We start from the raw sequence: 18,849 nt of genomic DNA on the forward strand, positions 1-18,849 counted from the left end.
GCCGCGCTGCGTAAAGTACTGTGTCGCTTTCCGATACCCTCGTCCTCTTCCGGCGGCGCAGGGCCTGGCTGAGGCGGTTCGGGCCCGGCCGGCCCACAGGCCCCCCTCCGAGTGGGCGGCGTGGCCGTGTGTGCCCCGGGAAGGACCCTGCCGCCGCTGCCGGCCTCCCTGTGCCGCCGGGGTGCGGCCGTCCCGACCGGCTGCGGCCACCTCCGAGCGGAGAGGCCCCGGGCCTGCAGCCTTGTCACTCCCACTCGGTGCTTCAGGAGGAGCCCACGCACACCTTCGCTTCCCGCTGCGTCAGAAGAGTTGCTGGAAAAAGGCAACATCCGTTGGATGGCAAATGGAGAAATTAAGCTTCCTGCTCATGAATAGCAACAGCATTAGTGCCGCTGTAGAGATGTAATAATATAGGTCATGTCAGCGAAGTTATAAGAGTTTATCTTAATGAAGCCATTCATACTAACCGTCGCTTTTGGGAGTTGTTTTGCACTATGTTCCTGCTGCATTGTCAGGATGTCTGAGTGAATCAGAGTGAAGTGAATGCACATATGGACATTGCTGTCAGGATTACTACTTATTTCCCTTAGGAGCTAATCCAGCATCTATTCAATTCATTAAATAGTCACCTTGTGGAAATCAGTGTGGGAGTTTGTATCCTGCTTTGTCAGACATTGCCCAAGCCAATGCAACATTGAAAGCCTGTATTTCTCACTTCATTGGCACTTTTATGTTAGAGTTTGTTTTGTGAGGACAGTGTGGTCTTCACTATAGAGAGTGTAGCTCTCCGCTTGCAGCAAGTATTTCTGTATTTACTTGATTTTAGGAAAAAAATAATTAAAACTATTAATTTTATAAGCATGTAATCTAGACTAAGACGACTTAGCCGCCTGCGGAACAGTTTACCTCAAATAAATACTTTTCGAGAATGAAAAGGTATCAACAAAGACCACTGGGGGGAGCAAATGACTTGGGCAAATCCAAGTCTCTCTGTGGAGACTCAAGACCTCTCTTCATAGACAGTATAGGGAATTTGGATGCTTAAGCACCTAAAATATAAGTATGAATTCGGTGCCTAAATAATTATTTAGGGTTCAAAATTTAATCGTATGCCTTGTGGCATCTGCGCTAAAGCTCTGTGTCATTCCTAATTCGTCCTTTCTGTTATCTTGTGGGCTATACCGTTTGCTGTCATTCCCCTTAGCTAAGCCCCTTGTCCCTGTTATCACCCTTTTCTTTACTATCGTTTGCTTTCGACTACCATCTTCAACTATAGTAACTTTTACTCCTGCAGCCTCACAGAAAATCCAGTGAGGTGCAACCTGAGGTGCCAAGGGAACAAGACCACTTGTAATCCCATGCTGTGAGATGGCAAGAAATTTATCTGGCAGCAGGATAAGCGAGGGGCAGTATCAGGAAGTTGGGAATCTCATGCCGCCAGAGAGGATTGGCAAGGAGGGGTGCATAAAATTTGTGTGGGAATCTGTTCTGCAGTGCTTAAACTGGGCAATACTATTAGCCAGTTACAGCTTGCTCTTTTCAGCTGCTTGTATCTAAGGCTGTATGTTCGTCTATAAGCTTGGCCTACATGTACACCTTGCACTGTAACAACTATGTTAATTAGAAGCATGATTTTTCTTTTTACTAAAACAATTACATCCTGAATAGCATAACTGGATGCAATCACGGGGTATATCTTACTTCCATTCTTTAGAGAAAGAAAGAATATCAGCATAAATACTAAAATATATTGGTTTTACTTTTTCAGCAGTAAGCTAAGGTCTTGGTTGGGTATTATTCCACACTTTTACACTAAGGCAAATTCATTTATATACAGGCAAGTACAACCAACAGATTGTTCATGAAATTTTACATTGAGGTGCTGTGTGATGTAGTGCACTTCACGTTGGTTTGTGTGCTGTTACAAGACAAATGGGTAAAGAAAAAAGAGAAAAATACTTCTGAAAACACACATTTATAATGTTCCTTTTTAATATGTGGAATGGCAAGCTGATTTATTAGGCATTGACTTAGCAATGAGGGCTACACAGACAAATAGTCAAGGCCTCGGTTTGTTACATTTATTAATCTTCAGGGCAAAGAAGAAGCAAATATATGTCAGACTACCTAAGAATAAATGCTAAAATTACAAAATTTTAATTTGAAAACAAGTCTGATTACAGGAGTATAAAATGAGCCTTAAAATTGTACAAAAATGAATGTATTGTAGTTAATCTAAAAGATCACCAGTTGGCATTTACTTTTTAATTGTGTTCCATTAAGCCCCTAAAATTATATTCTTCTGGCACTTATTGTATCACATTGTCTACTTGTTTCTAGGAAAGGTGTAAATAATTAATACTTTTCAAAATAAAATCTAAAGAAATAAAACCTTATGCTGTTAAAACTACTGCTATTTAGAACAGGCAAGGCAAATGAAATGCATTAACTGTCAAATAGATTATTTCAGGGAGCAAATCTACGTAACTTAAAGCAATAAATATGAAGTTTTCAACTTAAGAAAACCCAGCAATTCACAGTAGGAGGTGGAACATTCAGGGCAGTAACCTCCATTTAATATCTTTTTTTCTGCATTAGAGATGGTTCTACAAAATGGGCAATTTTGTCTCCTCTTTGTGTCCAATTGTATTTCACAATGAGGCAAAGGAAAACTAACTGGCTGTAGAGTTTTTCTCAAGAAATCAAAGTATTTGAGATTTTTTTTAATAGATTGAAACATTGTATTTTATCTAATTATACTAACACAGGTCTTCCAATCCTCTTTAGAGAGTAAGAGATCTTTAAGAGAAAAGTGAATCTTTTGCTGGTTTTCAGTTGCTTAAAAGCTACTGATATCTGTAGCCAAAGGTGGCCTCTGCATTGTCTTAGTCTGAAAGCACTTCATTTAAAGGATTGCTTCCTTTAAAGTGACAGTATTTGTAGAAATTAATCACATCTCAGTCTATATTAATAGATTTCATCCCGAGTGTCCCCAAAGTGTAGGCTAATTATGTGGCTATTGCGCTTTCGTTACTTGTTTTAGATTCAAATCCAAATTAGGTCATGTAAAAAATTGACCAGGAACATAAATGCATTGAAGATGAAATCCACCCTTTGCACATGTGAGTTTTACCCTTTGGGCATTTCTAGGAAATACTTTAGCTGCTTGCCAGGTGTCAGATCAGAATTTATTATTGTACCTGCATAAACCATCATCAGCGATGAAATACTGTATATCACCGCGAATCTTTTATGACCAGGGTTACCAAAGTGCTACAGTTCTTATTTTAAAATCTAAATTATTTCAAATACACCACGACTGTATTTATGTTTTAAACAAACCTTTATTTTGTAAAGCTTAAAAACTTAATGTATTCGCAAAACTGTAAATGTTCATATATTTGTTCAGGAATCATAAACCAAAAGGGGACAACTTATACATACAGTCATACTGAATCAGCTTTATATTAAAATCCAGACAAGGAAAAATAGTTCCTACTTGGATTTGGACCTTTTAAATCTAGACTCAACTTCAGAATAAGATTTTACTTATATCTTACTCATATTTAAAAGCTGAAGTTTCTTTCAGGCATGTCACTTGTCACTTTCAAATAGCCGACAGTTTCGTTCCATATGAGCTCAATGTAGTTCTTAACATGGATAGGTTTTGATTCCGAAGTAATGCTTTGAAAATAAAAGATGTGGGTCATTACAATGTTCATTCTACTGCACAGTAAATTGAAATGTGGCACACACCAAGCTTTATTCACCTCAGCTGTATTACTCTCTGAAAGCTGGAATTCTTCTCGACTCCAAAATGATCTACAGAGACAGCTAAGCTATTGGCATACATTGTCGGCCATAAGGAAAAAACACCCGCTCAAAAACCTGGGTGTACCAGCTGAAATATAAGCTGAAGTATAAACTATACAAAAAAAAAAAAAAAAGACTTTTTCGCAAGGATAAGCAGCATTTATTTTGATTACTCAGTATAGCTGTATTAGCAAATGCTTTACAATGCAGAGCAACTCCAAGAAAGTTTATACAGGTCCCAGAATATTCTGCCTCTCTGTAACGCCAGCATTTGCTGCAGAACTCGTATCTAGAAAGGAAAAAAGCTCCCCTGGCTGGCAAGCAAACTAAACCACAAAGATCCAGTTGACTACATAGCAGTGCATTATTACATCTTCAAAGATGAACTAGCCTTCTCATCTCCATGGGATGCTGAGTTAATGCACTCTTTCTTGCATTCCACAGCACATCTCCTGCAAGCAACACTGTTTTCCCTTCCAAAAAGTAGTTTCTCCCAGTGGCTTCTGCAATTAAAAAATCTGCAGTATTTTCAATATGTGCCAATGATTTAGATTAGAAGTAATTCATTAGGAAATGTATAAGAAAAAAAGACCCTGCCTGGGTTGTATCCAGCTTTATATATAATTCATTCAAAAATCATTTGGAGTATAGCTGCCACAGAACTCTCTGGATGCTATTTAAAAAGTTACAGCCACCAGTGTAAAAATGCGCCCTTCAGCGTATGGCAGAGTGCATGGCATCTCATTTCTGCAGTCCTGTCCATCCTGGACTCAATCTTCTGACCGTACCAGTCCAACATCTCTGCCAGTGCGGTCCAAGCACAAGGTTAGAAACCGTTAAGTCATTAAGGCTGATAGATCCCCTCTCTCTCTTAACATTGGAATTGGTTTTACTATGTACATCACTGCGATACCGCAGTGAAATACCAGTCGGAAAAAGTAACTTCCAGAGGCGTACATTCTGTCCCTATAGACAAATACATATGCGAGTACTGTCAACCTTAAGAAATTAGAGCTAAAATTCAAACACTTGATTACATTTGCATAGTTGTGAAAATTTATTAGTTACAGTGTAATGAAAATCAGCTTTTTTGGTACAGGCAGAAGTAAGAACATACATTATATAGAAAAAAAATCACAGCTTTAAAAACTGGCTTACATGGTTTAAAATAGAGTAAATCTGGTTGTTTTTCAAGGACTTTAATACTTAAATTTATGCCAAACCATCACACAGTGCAAGAAATATTCTGCAATAGTACAAATTCCATACAGCAGTCTTCAAAGTATTTAGTCTCACAGAATCTCATGTTGGCAAAAAAATGTGCTGAATATTTTTCCATTTACACACAAAACGTTGTTGAAGTTACATTTTTCTTTCTTTACATACTCTCTATTACAAAAATATCAAATCGCGAATTTGACAGTGTATTCTACAAATAAATGCGCCGTGGACAACAGGAATTGCAACTTTGGAACAGTTACTTTACAAAGTGTATTATAAAAATAAATTATATGGCAATCATCAAACAAAATCAAGCACGTGCCTTAGGCTTTGCAAATAAAAGTGAAATTCAGCTGGCAGAAAGACTGCTTCTCTCTCTCTGACTATGTACTTCCCAAATATCAGCAAGGCCCTTCATTCTTAAAGGTCTACCAAGAAAAAAAATATATAAAATCTGATGGAAGCAAGGAAATACTTCCATGAATAATCAGTAGCACAAGAGACCCTGGTGTTGATGGTAGAGAGCTTCTACAGTGATCCGTCCGACTGGTAAGGAGGGTAGTGCACACAGAGAGCGTATCGTTGGGGCAGTAACTCATCTAGAGTTCATGCGTAACTGGTGAATGATGACACTCTCTAAAAGAAAAGAGAGCAAAACATTTAGGTTTGTGAAACTGCAATTACATTACAAGTTACTTTAAAGGAGGACAATTACAATGGCAATGCAAAGCATTTTTCTTCTAGAAATGTCTCGCGGACTTAGTCTCACATCGCTGGTTGATAAAAACTGTCCTGGTTAATGCGACAAAGGGAAACTAAATTAGTACCAGTCTAGGGCTTGGAGGCCCTTGGCTTCCACTTCAATGTCAAGACCATCATTTGGCCATCCATAGGGAAAAAGGATAATACAGTTGAATGGATTAAACCGCAGGAACACCAAGGTTCCAGTCCCACACCCGAATCAGGTAGAGGAAGATTTGGAGTTGGGTCTCTTGTATCCTGTCTGAGCAAATCCATCATAAACTCGCTGGCAATTCTGAAATGGGGATGAGGAAGAGATATGAGGTCAATTCTCATTTTTAATTGAAGTTTGGTTTAGAAACCTATGCTGGTTTTATTCAGCAAGTCTGCTTGAATCTTGCTACTGACTTTAATGGGGATAAATTTCAGCTACAGCATGCAAAACTAAGCGTTGGCATTGTCTTTGAAAGGCTGGGTTTAACTTTGCCTTGTGTGTAATGTAGGAGATCCCTGATCCTCTGCTGAAATACTAATGACCTGGTCTTCTGTTCTTCTATCCATATTCGCTGCTCTTACAGGCAACTTTTGTAAAGTAAGAATTTAGCTTATCAATGACGTTTCTCTCTGAAAAGGTGTATTTTATGCATTTCAAACAACATAATTGTACCAATGCTAACCACAAACAGACAATAATACATTTTCAGAAATACTCATTTTATTAATTGAAATTATTTGTTTTCTTTCTTAAGATTCCTTCCTCTCTTAATAGTCTGGATTTTTCAGAATTTACATGACCCAAGAAATGACACTAATCATGTCACTATTCCCTTTTACATTTTTATTGATTTCTGCCTTTGTCTGCTTCCCAACTAATATTTGCAAGATGTCTGATTAAGTTACATTATAAGAGGAAAGAAAACCAAAACGTTTTCTATGTACTCTTAATGCCAGAACTTTGACACTAGATGGCAGATTCCAGTGGTGCTTTTCATACATGGTGAATCGGAAAAGCAGGGCTAAGGCAACATTCAAGAACATATGTTAAGGCAAATGAAATAATAGAATTTCCTAAATAGAAAATATTTCTTTTCCATATAATTTATCATTAAGAAATTATTTTCAACAAGATACGTATACCCGTTCTCCCAAATTTACGCAATGAATGTGAAAGAACCACAAACTGCAGTAAATATTTACCTTACAACCAGGGTTGTTCTCTAGCTTCACGCTCTTGAGGAATGTGATGTAAAAAGCTGCATTTACTTAATATCAAATTGTAACCTCTGGTGAAATCTCCCATTTACTTCAACAGGAGTCACACAAACTCTATACGAAACATTTTTTTTCTTAATATTTACTATGTGTATTATATATTAATATGGACTTTAGATACAAAATTTTAAAAAACTACATGTGTAGCAGAAAAATATCATGCTCCTTGTAAAGGCTCAATTACTGAACAAACAGCAAAACTACGGTAGGTTTCTGAATCAGTCTTCCTCGTACAGATCAAATATAGCAATTATGCAGGGAAGAGCAGGATAATTAAAAAAATCAAACGATTTCCACTTCTAGTATTTGTTCATTCATTTCTCACACACGTGTATATGTATGCTCTTAGTTTTTCTAACCATTTTTTTGTCTTTAAAATGCTTAGATATATAAATAAATATATGTATTTATACACACACATTGTAGTTACTAAAAGAGGTGTCCAAACAGTTATTAAGCTAAAATTATAGTAGGGTAGATTTTGTCCGAGTTCTGTAGGACTAATCTCTGTAGGACCATGATCATATCTGTAGGATATGATTACATACATTTTTCTAGGGTTACAGATGTGAATATTTCAAGGTGCTATGAGTTCACTTTATGAAAACTATTTTAATGACAGGAAAAGAAAACGAAGTTAAGGTAAAACTGCTAGTTCTGCTTTCAGTCCCACTGATGTAAATCAGAACTTCTCTGGGAAACACATCATTAGCAGCTGGCCTATCAAAAATACCAGTTCATGTAATGAAGCACATCAACTGACATTTTAACATATGAAGTTTAATTTTTTCTTACAATATATACAAACAAATAACACCAGATAATACAAAAATGTTTGTACCACAGACAACACACGACTGCAAAGAATCATACATCAGTATTTCTATTTTTAAAATCCTGTTGAAGAGTTTTTAAAGTGAGGAACCATTCATACCTGAGTGATTGGTACTTGACTCTCAGAGCTGATAGCTCTGCATCTGAGAGTGTTTAACCCTGATTGCATCTTCCAAAAAGCCAAGTAAGAGCAGTGTGTAGGTAGTAAGAAAGATTCAAAGTGAAGTTATCACCTATAATGAGAAACATTGCATACAGTTTTGCCTGAGAGAGCAAAATTAAGGGAAAGAGGGTAACTCACACTGACGTAGGGGAGAAAAACATTCCCCGAAATGAAAACAAGTTCGAAAGATGAGCTCACAGAAACTCCTGCCAGCAAGCTACAGGTTTCAAACCGACTCAATGGAATCGGCCACTGATGTGTGATGGGAACATTTAATTAGTCTGAAAATTGCCTTGACTGTTGCAGTTTATGCCAAGTACCTGAAACCCAGCAGGACAGTAGCTTACTGTCTTTAAAGACATGCTCTTCCACTTCTGATCAGAATCTGAAAACTCATGTATATGTTGGGCATGTTTTAGAACATGTGTAGCATATTTCAGGCAGTAACATTCGACTTGGCATCCAGTTGGCATGAATCAACATATTAACGTGACTTTAGAGATTACTCACATGATGCTAATTACTAAGTGCTGTAAGTGGTTTGAGGTTTAAATATGGTAACATACATACTTTATGGGCATATTCAGAAGAGTCACAAAGTGTTACTTGTTTGTTGAAAATCACAGTAATGGGTGTCATGAAAGGAAGAAAAGGTGGGCAAAATAAATCAAAATCTCTGTTTTTCTTCTATTACTTACTTAGCTTGTTTACCAATCTGAGAGCAATCCCTCAGGGGTTAGGGCTGAAGCTCTGTGCTCCCTCATTTTCGGTCACACTTACTCAAATGTATGGCTCTGCTAATGACTACATTAGCAATACTCATATGTAACAGTAATTCAGGTGATAGGATCTAATCTAGAGCACAGTGGAAAACTTACTAGGAACCAGATTTAAAATCACAGAGATCATCTGGAGAACTGAGGGTGCACCTTCTCATTCCATGTGTGCTGCTCGTGAATGGGCTGGCATTGCCCCTGCTCTTCTGCCTCTCCACCTTACTGCTGTCCCAAGCCGTATGTTCCCACTGCTGGACTTGAGTTATCACAACTGCTTATATGGCCACACAGTCAGCCAGAACAGGGCATCTCTCCAGCTGACACTGAATCCTACCAAAAATTACAAAGATTGGTTCTCAGCCACCTCAGTTCCTGATAAGGCACTGTAACTATCATTACTATTCTGACTTGAGTGCATTTTGCTACTGAAACTGTTCCACTTCATTTTAAAAAAAAAATCAATATAGAGAAAAAGGTAGGAGAGAGAAAGCATGAGGATGAGTCATTCTAGATGATCACCTGGGCAGAGGAAGGCTTGGTTTCTGCATTGTAATCCGGTAATGTAGAATACACAAGAAGCCCTGTAAATAAAGGCCCTAATATTTTCCTATGGATTGGTGTCTCAGAGTTTGATTCTTTGGTCCGTAGTAAAATCTGAGGTCTGAACAAAGCTTGTCCTTGTGGTATTTCTGACATCACTCTCCTGTGTTCATTCTTTGATGTTGTATGAAGGTGAGCTCATGCTACATTCTTCCGCACAGTGGGGCACTGCTAAGGTCTTGCTCTTCTTCTCTGTCACCCTTTTCATTAAAATAGAAGAACTTCTTACTATGGAGACTCCTATTGCTTTGTCAGATTTGGTTGAAATTGGTGTTCAATGTTATTCATCAATGAAGGACAGATGGAGGGATGGATGAACACAGACACTTCATCTTATAAGCCGCCTTTTCACAAAAGGCCAGGCTCAAAAGCAGCCTTTGGAACAGGGACCAGAATCCGGGGGGAGCTCCCTCCTCCTAGTTCAATATCCTGACCACTCAACCACTCCTTGTTTCTGCCCAGTGAACACTGAAGCCCTCTGTGCAGAACAGCACAGTCATTACATGAGGGAATGAGAATGGCACCTTCTTCTCCCTCAACTGTCTGTCAGTGCCATTGGTGAACCTGGCTGGAGCCGATGTGGGTTTGAGTCTCCTCAGATAATGGTGAGAAGGGGGACCCGTCTCCTACCTTTGAAGAAAGTCTGCAATCAAAAGGTTTTAAAATAAGCAGCACTACCCCTAAATTTGTGTGGTATTTGATCTATCGGGGGCATTCATGATTCCACAGCCACTGGTTTCCTACACCTTCCTTCTTTCTTTTCCTGGCCTGAGAGCCTGGAACTAAGCTATGTTAAAGCCAGCCTTCATGCTTTTTTGCCAGATTCCTTTTAGTTCTGATCGGTTCCCCAGTTAGGTTCAAACATTTGTGCCAGCTCAAGGGACATCCACATGGAAGTGAGTACTTTCTTGAGTGGAGGTGACAAAGACAGGACTACAGCTTTTGACTCCAGTGAGGGGTTACATCCTGACTTTAAGTGACCATGAAATTGTGGCTTGACTTAAAGCCCTTAGAGGAAATACAAGAATACCCAGATTATGGATCTCGATTAGGTTCAGAGGCTGCAGTGCTAGTTAAGTCATAACCGAAACACTGACTAGAGAAGTGCAGTGGAAGAACTTCAGGAGGATCTTCAGGATGCCTCTGGGGCTTAGGCACTGTCATTAGACTTGGTTGCCTAAATTGCCTTCTGGTGCTGACCTACTGAATGGAGAATCTTACTGTAGTCACTAAAAATAACTGTCTTCAGATTCAGAGGAAATTCCTGTATAATAAAGATAGTTACGCTTCAACTTTTAAGACTTCTGAACTATAGGCTTTCTTTTTTCTTCATCTTACCCTTCTTCTACCTTCAAGAAACAAGAATCTCAGGTCAATTAAAACGTGTTAAAAATGATAAGTATAACTAAATACCTATTTTTAGCTAATGGTTAAACCAGTTGCCTGATTCCAACTCTCTGGGCTTCTGCTATGGAGCAAAAGTTCCTTTTTGTTGTGCTGCCCCTGGGAAAAATAACAGGATCCTTGGTCTGACCTGTCTGGAATTTCTCAAGCCTGTCTCACCAAATCCTACTGACTCTACAAGAGTAATCCTTGGGTTGTGCCTGCAGTTCTGGTTCAGTTGTGCTAATTTGTGTGTCCTGGATTTCAGGTACTGTAAGGCTGGCTTGTTTCTTCAGGTGGATTAGTTTCTTAGATCTCAAGCAAAACAAACAAATTTTTCAACCACAGGCACATGTAGAATATTGCCTTGAATATAGCAACAGTTAACAAAGGAACTAAGTTTCTTTGAAACAAGGATCTGAAAAGGAAGGCTTAAGGCAGCTGTAGTTCATCACTGTATCGAGCCACATTAGCTTGGGGCTCATGCTTGCAATATTATTTAAATGACTGTTTTGACCTAAAGACTTGTTTCAGTGCCAGTGTTTAGAGTGAATATCCAGCAAAAAGCTCTTAATAATGTGTTTTCTTCAACCATCTGCTAAAAAGTCTATGTTACAATAAGAACAGTAAGATCTCGGCAACAATTTATTGACAAATTGAGGCTTTTAAGTGATAACAGTTAGTTGAGAGGATCTGATGTATTTCCGGCATAGTAACTCACATTGCTTGCTAATTCGTTTCCAAGTTTTATCTGAAATATTGGGAATTGAGCGTTATGAAAAATGCTACTAATACAAATTTGATTTTCAGATGTCATAAAACCCAGAACCTTAAAATTATCAGGTATTGCAGGTGCTACACGTGTAAAAATTGAAACTGACTTCTTTTCTGATGTGACAGCAGCTTTTACACCACAGACAAAATGCCCTTCACGTGAATAATAAAATGCCAACTTTATGCTGGGATAATGGCTGTATCTGGATCTTAAACTGGAGAGCAATGCAAGGTACAGACTGAAGACTAAACAGTGCTTGGACTGAATATAATTTTGTTGACCTTCTGTGGCAGATTCTTCCATGAAATCTCTTCTCCCAGACATAAAGCCATTTAATATTTTAGCCACTGGTGCATTTTCTTTTCTGTGAATTGTATTTATTATTTATTGGTGGTCTTCCTGTCTTGCCATCTGAAAGCCATTGCTAACCACTGGGTCCTTTACAGCTTGTTGTGGTGGTTAAGGTATTATACAAGCTTTAAAACCCTCATTTATCAGTCTGCTTGGCTCCATTTCTTTTGGTTTTGACTTTCTTCTGTGGAAATTGATCACTTAATGGCAATGCCCTTTAATAACTTTACTGTTATTAAATAAACAATCATAACAATCATCAGCATCCACACCATTTCCATGCTGGAACAATTCCTTAAAACATGCTTAAAAATGCAAACATGTAAATGAGGAAATGACAAAGAGGGAAGGAAAAATGATGGATCGCCATGGTATTGTGAGGCAGTCTGCCTTTAAGACAAAATATTTCAAACAACAGAGAATTGAGAGTAACTTCCATACCAAACCCTCTCTCTTTCACTGTCTGTACCTGAGCTGTGCCTTTAGATAGCAATTTCTGCCAGCGGCTGTCTGTGTTTGCTTCCCCTCTAAGACATAAGGATGCTTGGCAACTAAGGTTTAAATATAGCACAAGTCCATCCAATCAGGAAAACTGAAAACCTAGTGAAGTCAATGGAGTGATTTACTTCATAGCCTTTAGCGGTCTTTGGAGCAGGCACAAATGGAATGTATTGATTTCAGGCAGATCAATGTTTCTCAAGCTTTTTTTAAGGACTAAACGCCTTTTGTCTCATTTGCCTTCATCTGACCCAAGCTGGCAGTATCCTGGTGTGTCTAAGTCAGGGACCCGGCTGTAAGTACTGTCTACAGGTGTTAACCCCCTCTGGAAGAAATAAGCTGCTGCTTAGCTCCACTGCTGCTGAACGTTGTGCAACTTCCCTACCCCCTTGAATTTTGTAACCACCTTGAGAAAGCAGCTCATCACTGAGAAATGCTGATGTGGATGGGAGACTCCCAGAGAGAAGGCTGGCCACAGGGTGCCCATCCTTTTTCTCTTCCCCTCCCTCCCGTACCTGAGGTACTAGTTTTTGTTAAAATAGGACCTCAAGTGGGCTGTCTCCTGGCATTGCTTCCCTAGGCGACGTGGCACCTCAAAAGATGTGATCACAGGCAGGAAGGAAAGTGCCCCATGCAGTAGCGAAGGTGGGAAGTGATCTGTTAAGGTGGAAGACAATCTAGTAAAAGTGACCAAACTTCCTTTGATCTATTAAAAAGTGACAAAGTCTATCATTAAGAAATCCTGGGCTAGATTAATAACCTAGTGCAGTTGCCCCATTCTCACTTCCTAGGCTGAAAATCTTCCTGGCATACAACTGCTTTTCAATGGCTCTTTTTTTTAACTTCAGTAAGAAAACAAAAGGATGTTGTTACTTCAGTAGTCAGTGCACACACTTATTAGTTTGTTGTAAGTGACAGCTGCAGGACTCCATTAGTACAGGCAAATGTGAGCAACTACACAGACAGGGGTCTGACTTCCATGGTAGCAGTAAAACCTGCAGAACATACCCCCTGAGCCACCGCCATCAGCCCTGACCCCCGCCCAGGGAGGCAGAGCTGCTGGCTGAAGATTTCTTCAGTTCTATTTTCATAGACTGAGTCTCGGCACGAGGCTCGAATTTTGTCACATTTCCTGCTCCTGGGGCTGCCACTACTGGCTTTCCTGCTTTCATACCTTTTGACACAGGAATGCGGGTGGGTGCAGGTCTCGGGGATGACCCATCCTGTCCTGTCTGCAAAAGAGAAAGACAGAGAGAAATTACATGAATGGACTTCTCCTTCTCATATATGCTCATCTTTTACTTTTCACTGGTTCTTCATTCACCTCTCAAGCAACAATGTCCCAAATCACGCCTATAAGCAAATTAACGTTCACATTTGGAACCTGGCCGTAGAACATACTGCTAGAATAAGGTACAGTCAGCATCAAACGATTTTCCCAGAGCTGAGGTCTGCTGTTTGGATGTCGTAGGGATGGGAACCCCTGCAAAACTCCGATCCCGCAGCACGACACAGTGCAGGACAGCCATAGAGGCAGACCTCTGCCAGCCTGCCACCCTGGACAACAGCCTACCAAGCACACTTATCCCCAAATTTGAGGTCTTCAGAATAAAAAGAAAAATATGGCCTTGAGAAATTTTTAATGGGTTTTTTTTCACCTTCTGTATGGAATCTGGTTGGGGACCCGTGCACAGGGCTGGCAGACCCAACATGATGCCTACCAGGGATCCGTGCCCTTCAGGAGCCCCAGCTGGAGGCCAGGCCGGCTATGCTATAGCTTTGAAAATGGCAGTCGGTACATACATTTAGGCAACTGAATCCCACTGTTTAAACACACAAGGTGCACTTGGGTAGGACAAGAAGATTCAAAAGGTCCAACTCGTCTTTTCTGTCTCCATTGGCCAGATAACGTTGCACATACTCTGCAGGGCCAAAACTGGAAGCTACCCCTCATGGACCATGACCTAAAAAAAATTCTTGTAACCATGACAATTCTGAGAGGAAAATGTGTTCTACCTTCTGCAATGTGCAACACAGACACAAATGTTAACAGGGACAACTTCACTGTCTCAGCTGAATTTTTAATGTGACTTTTTTTCTGTTCAGATATCAACAAAGACTTTGATCTCACAAAAGAGAACACTTTTCATAAGATCCTGGAATCCTAGCTAGGCCCATCTGCTAAATGATTAAATTCTGCAACTTAAGACATGTAAGCAAAATAAAATTAAACTGCAGAAATAGATTGGATTAGGGGTTCATGTCGACTGCAACATGTATTTGGACATTTACTTAAAAATGCTTTTTAAAAATGCTCCACGAAGGAGCATTTTTCTCTCTCGAAGGATTTCCAACCAGTAGCATCAGAGCCTTCTGTCTGCATCCAGCGTATTCAAAGGAAAACTATTCCTTAATCTTCTAAGAACAGTTCAAAACCCCATGTGTATGCACACAAAAAAATCACAATTGCAAAACTTGAATGCTGTCTGCCTGGCAGGAAGGAAGCCATTTTCAATAACTAAAAGCAACATTTACAATAGCAGTCTAAAGGCTAATATGGAACTCACATGTAGATGTCAAAACAAGTTAGGCCCATACAATTCTGTAGGGCAAAACATGCAAATGCATTCCATCAGCCTTGGAAAATATGTCAACATCCCAGGGAACCCAAATGACAAACATCTTGTACTCCCTGAAAGAGCTCCACAGTGTGTAAACATGAGGCAATCAAATGAAGTAGCTGGAATCTCAGGCATTTCTTCAGCTTTATTCACATGTAAATTATTAACTAAGGATTTGGGTGCTTTCAAGTTACTCATTTCAAGCCTAAATTACTCAAAAGCACTTTGAAAAGAACTCTAACTTGCTTTAAATTTCTGAGTTGCTTTCCTTATGGCATACTAACATGTTGATCATATGGAAGCTAATGCCAGCTTCACACGTAGCTGCAAAAGCATTTTGTGTGTGCCAAGTGAAATGGCACAAAGGTGGCTCTTCAGCAAGCGGTCCCGTAAGCGAGCAGAGGACACTCTCTGGTACACGTCTGTAGTGTCTGTGGCAGAGAACCCACACGACTGTCTGTCTCTTGGTCATCTCTTCCAAGAACCAAGCTCTAAGCAATTCCCTCCAGCCCTGTTCGTCTGTAGGCTGCTGTCTTCTGGTTGATGCAGGAATGCGGCTCCAACCAGAAACCAACTCTTACGTCCAGAGACGTGGCCTTGCGGGACGCAGAGTGACGCTGGCTGGCTCTGAACGGACCGTATGTAGTGCTGGAACAGCACAGAGGGCCAGAACGAGGTTAGAAAATACATTACTGAGAGTGAGATAAATACATGCAGCCGCTAAGCTGGTGAGGCCGATGATCAGTGCTCACTGCAGACGCTGAGGTTGCAGTAAGGTTGGACAGTCCCATTGAAGGAAGAAAAGCAATTTGAATGTACAGAATGTTTAGCATGTTTTAGTGGTTTAGAACAGATCCTGCTTAGTGCATTTTATTGACACACAAAAAGAGTGCTTTCATTCACACATTTACTTTTGGAATATTTTCATAACAAAGGTGTTTTTTTCAGCACTTGTTCTCGATCAGATCAGGGACCAGCTTGCCCTGGACAGAAACGGCTCAGTTCAGTGGTTGACACAGGTATCTAGTGCTATTTGAGATGCCCTGGGCTACTCAAGCTATCTGCACAGGGCTAATAGATAAGACACAGGACCCAAGGAGACCAGCAGCCTCTGATAAAGCAGCTGGAAGTTAGGTAGGCTACTTGACAGCACTTAAAATGACGCTAAAGAAGTATGTTTAGGCAATTGAATCCTGAAAGGGAGGGACTTGAGATCTAGGCAATACAGTCAGTGGAGCCCAGTGGGCAGTTCAGCTCCCACCGAAGCTAGCAGCATCTCAGCTGAATCACCCCCTGGAGCCAGCATACAGGGCACAGCACTGACAAGGGGACTGATGACTCGGGACTCAGTTGCCTGCACTGAGGCATCTGGTGCCATCTGAGGTATCCCATCAGCTAACGCTGCAGAACTGTCCAGGTCTGTGTTATATCTACCAGCCTCATGCACGTCTCAGCTGCCACAGGGCATGCAGATAGCACCGTGCATCTCTATATGGGCAAGTGAGCTGACCTCTGGATCCCTAGTAACTAACAGAAGCTTAGAGCGTATATGGGACACCTATGAAGAGCTAAATTTAGGTGCCGATCTCAAACTAAATGCTGCCCAAATGGAAGTAGCCTTATAGCTGCTTTAACGTGTGCCAGTTAGCTCTGGCACCCAACAGTCTTTCAGCCGTGCCTGGCTGCCTCGGTCACAGAACGGTCTGCATGGTTGGTGCCGTGCCACTACGCTGGCTCTGCTGCAGCCGGGATTCCCTCGGCTCCCTGCAGATTTGCACGTCACCAGATTCACTGTGTACCCTTGCAGCGTAAACAGCCGGCGCTGGATGCCAGTCTTGTAGGAGGTGGGGAGAACAGCAATGAAGTGATTGTAAGACTCACACCCATCCTGGTAACCAAAGAATCCAAATTCACCAGCAATCCCACAGCCAAATGTAAGGCCTAAATCCAAAACCAGGATATAGGCAACACAGTTGTTTTTTTCCCAAAGAATATTTGTTTTTATTCTGTGGGGGTTTTAATGTATACCATATGAACTGTCCTGGGAACAGGGACTTGGGCTAATGTGCTAAGGCAAGACTAACAACCAGGTTACAGTTTCACGCTCATTTTGGTCTATATATTCTCTGGTCTCATAGTCTTGAATTTTTAGTTGTGCTGCAGTCCTTCTGTAATAAAAAAATTATCTGCTAGGTCTGCGAGGGTAGTCCAGGTATTTTCCTCGGAGTGGGTTTGACTCTAATCAAGCTAAGGAGGACCAAAACCCAATTTTTCCACTTCTGTGGTAATTACCCAAATCCACAGGCTATCACATAAAAGGCAGTTAACAGCTTAGGGTTTGGTTCTTTTTTTTAATCAAAGCAGCAATGGTTCTGAATTCAATCCAACTGGTCTACCAGTTTCATCACATCAGCACTGGGATCCAGGATGCACTAAAGCTCCTGCCGTGGAGACCCCTGTGGGACTGGAGCACGCTGGGTGGCAGTGCTGGTGTGAGCAGCTGGCCAGCCCTGGGCTTGTGCAGCAGGCAAAACACAAAGTGCCCTCCTAAACATTTGGGTCTAGCCAGTGGAGACACAGTCACTGATCGGTGCCTTTTTTCGTTGATCATTTTGGTTAAGTGCTCAAAACTTCCTTCAGGTGTCTGTGTCTTTCTTTGGATCGGGGTCTCATTTTATCTAAATCAAAACTGTTGCAGACTGAGAATAGGACTTGGATCAGGGGAATATAAATCTCTAGCTACTCTAGAGTGTATGTCAGTGTAAATCAACGCAACCATAACATCCCTTAATCCATGGGATTCATGGGATTCGAAAATCTTGATGATCCATCATGAAACCACAGTCTCTGGTTTTGGACTCACATACGCAGGGAAACACCACAGCTCAGGCTGAACCTTTAAAAGCACCGTGTGTGCACTTCAAAATTAACTCCACTGTTACTGCAGTACTGAAGATAACCCAATAAATTCAAATTGGAAGAGGAGTTAAATGTTTTCTAATATGAAAACACTGACTGCAAATTTGTTACAGCAACAGATGAGAGCTAGGAACTTTAGGATTATTTTCCCCTTTGTAGTTTGGCACTGCATTAGTACACTGTACACAGCATCTTGTATGAGGAGAGCTAAGAAAAATATTAAAAACAGTGAGATAAGAAAGCAGTTTTGTATCAATTTGTCGTCTTTGATTTTATGAACTTAAACACTCAAAATTGTATCAATGTTGGTTTCTTCTAGGGTTACTGAGTAAATTATTAAAACTTGTTTTTTCCAACTAGGGGTATTGAAAAGTGTTTGTAAAGTAGTCATTTGCAAAACAGATGGTGAATATTCAACTTCTATCTATTTTCAGGGGGTTAGGGAGGAAAAGACACATTTGGGCTCATTAGAAGTTCCCTGTTCATCTGACTAGGGACCTTAAAAAACAAAGGAAAGCACAAGATAAAGTAAATCTTATGGTTGAACTATTTTCCTTACATTCCAAATCAGGAAGGATGAAATGAAGAAAGAAGCCACTTTTTAGCTAGATGAAAACAAAACAAAAAAGTTTTGTCTACCATGGTTCGCTGCATCATCACAGTAGAGACAGACATCTAGTAAAAGAGAATGAAGAACTCCTAAAAAGAAAAGTTTTCCAAGCTTCTGAGAGAGAAAGGAGTTTGGAAATTAATTAATTCAAGACTTTTTAAAAAAATGAACAGTTCCTTCTAGTACGTAGGAAAACACTGTATAGTAAAGGATACAGTACATTATATATGTGGGGAGAGAGAGAGCACGCATGTGCGATCCCGAATAGATCC

At 40.3% G+C, this 18,849-nt stretch overlaps 1 protein-coding gene across 4 annotated transcripts in view; it reads right to left on the minus strand.

The window, feature by feature from the left end:
- Positions 1-4,851: 4,851 nt before the first annotated feature.
- The window catches only part of FILIP1 (filamin A interacting protein 1), a 113,084-nt gene continuing 99,086 nt past the window's right edge, over positions 4,852-18,849 (minus strand). For 2 of the 4 annotated variants that reach the window (XM_054821302.1, XM_054821301.1), the window contains one exon: positions 4,852-13,659. In XM_054821302.1, the coding sequence (XP_054677277.1) occupies positions 13,453-13,659 (207 nt within the window). In that variant the 3' untranslated portion in view covers positions 4,852-13,452. The remainder of the gene's footprint in view (positions 13,660-18,849) is intronic. The other 2 variants (XM_054821305.1, XM_054821304.1) reach the window with 2 other exon arrangements.

Source organism: Grus americana, chromosome 3 (assembly GCF_028858705.1).
Source record: "Grus americana isolate bGruAme1 chromosome 3, bGruAme1.mat, whole genome shotgun sequence".
NCBI lineage: Eukaryota > Metazoa > Chordata > Aves > Gruiformes > Gruidae > Grus > Grus americana.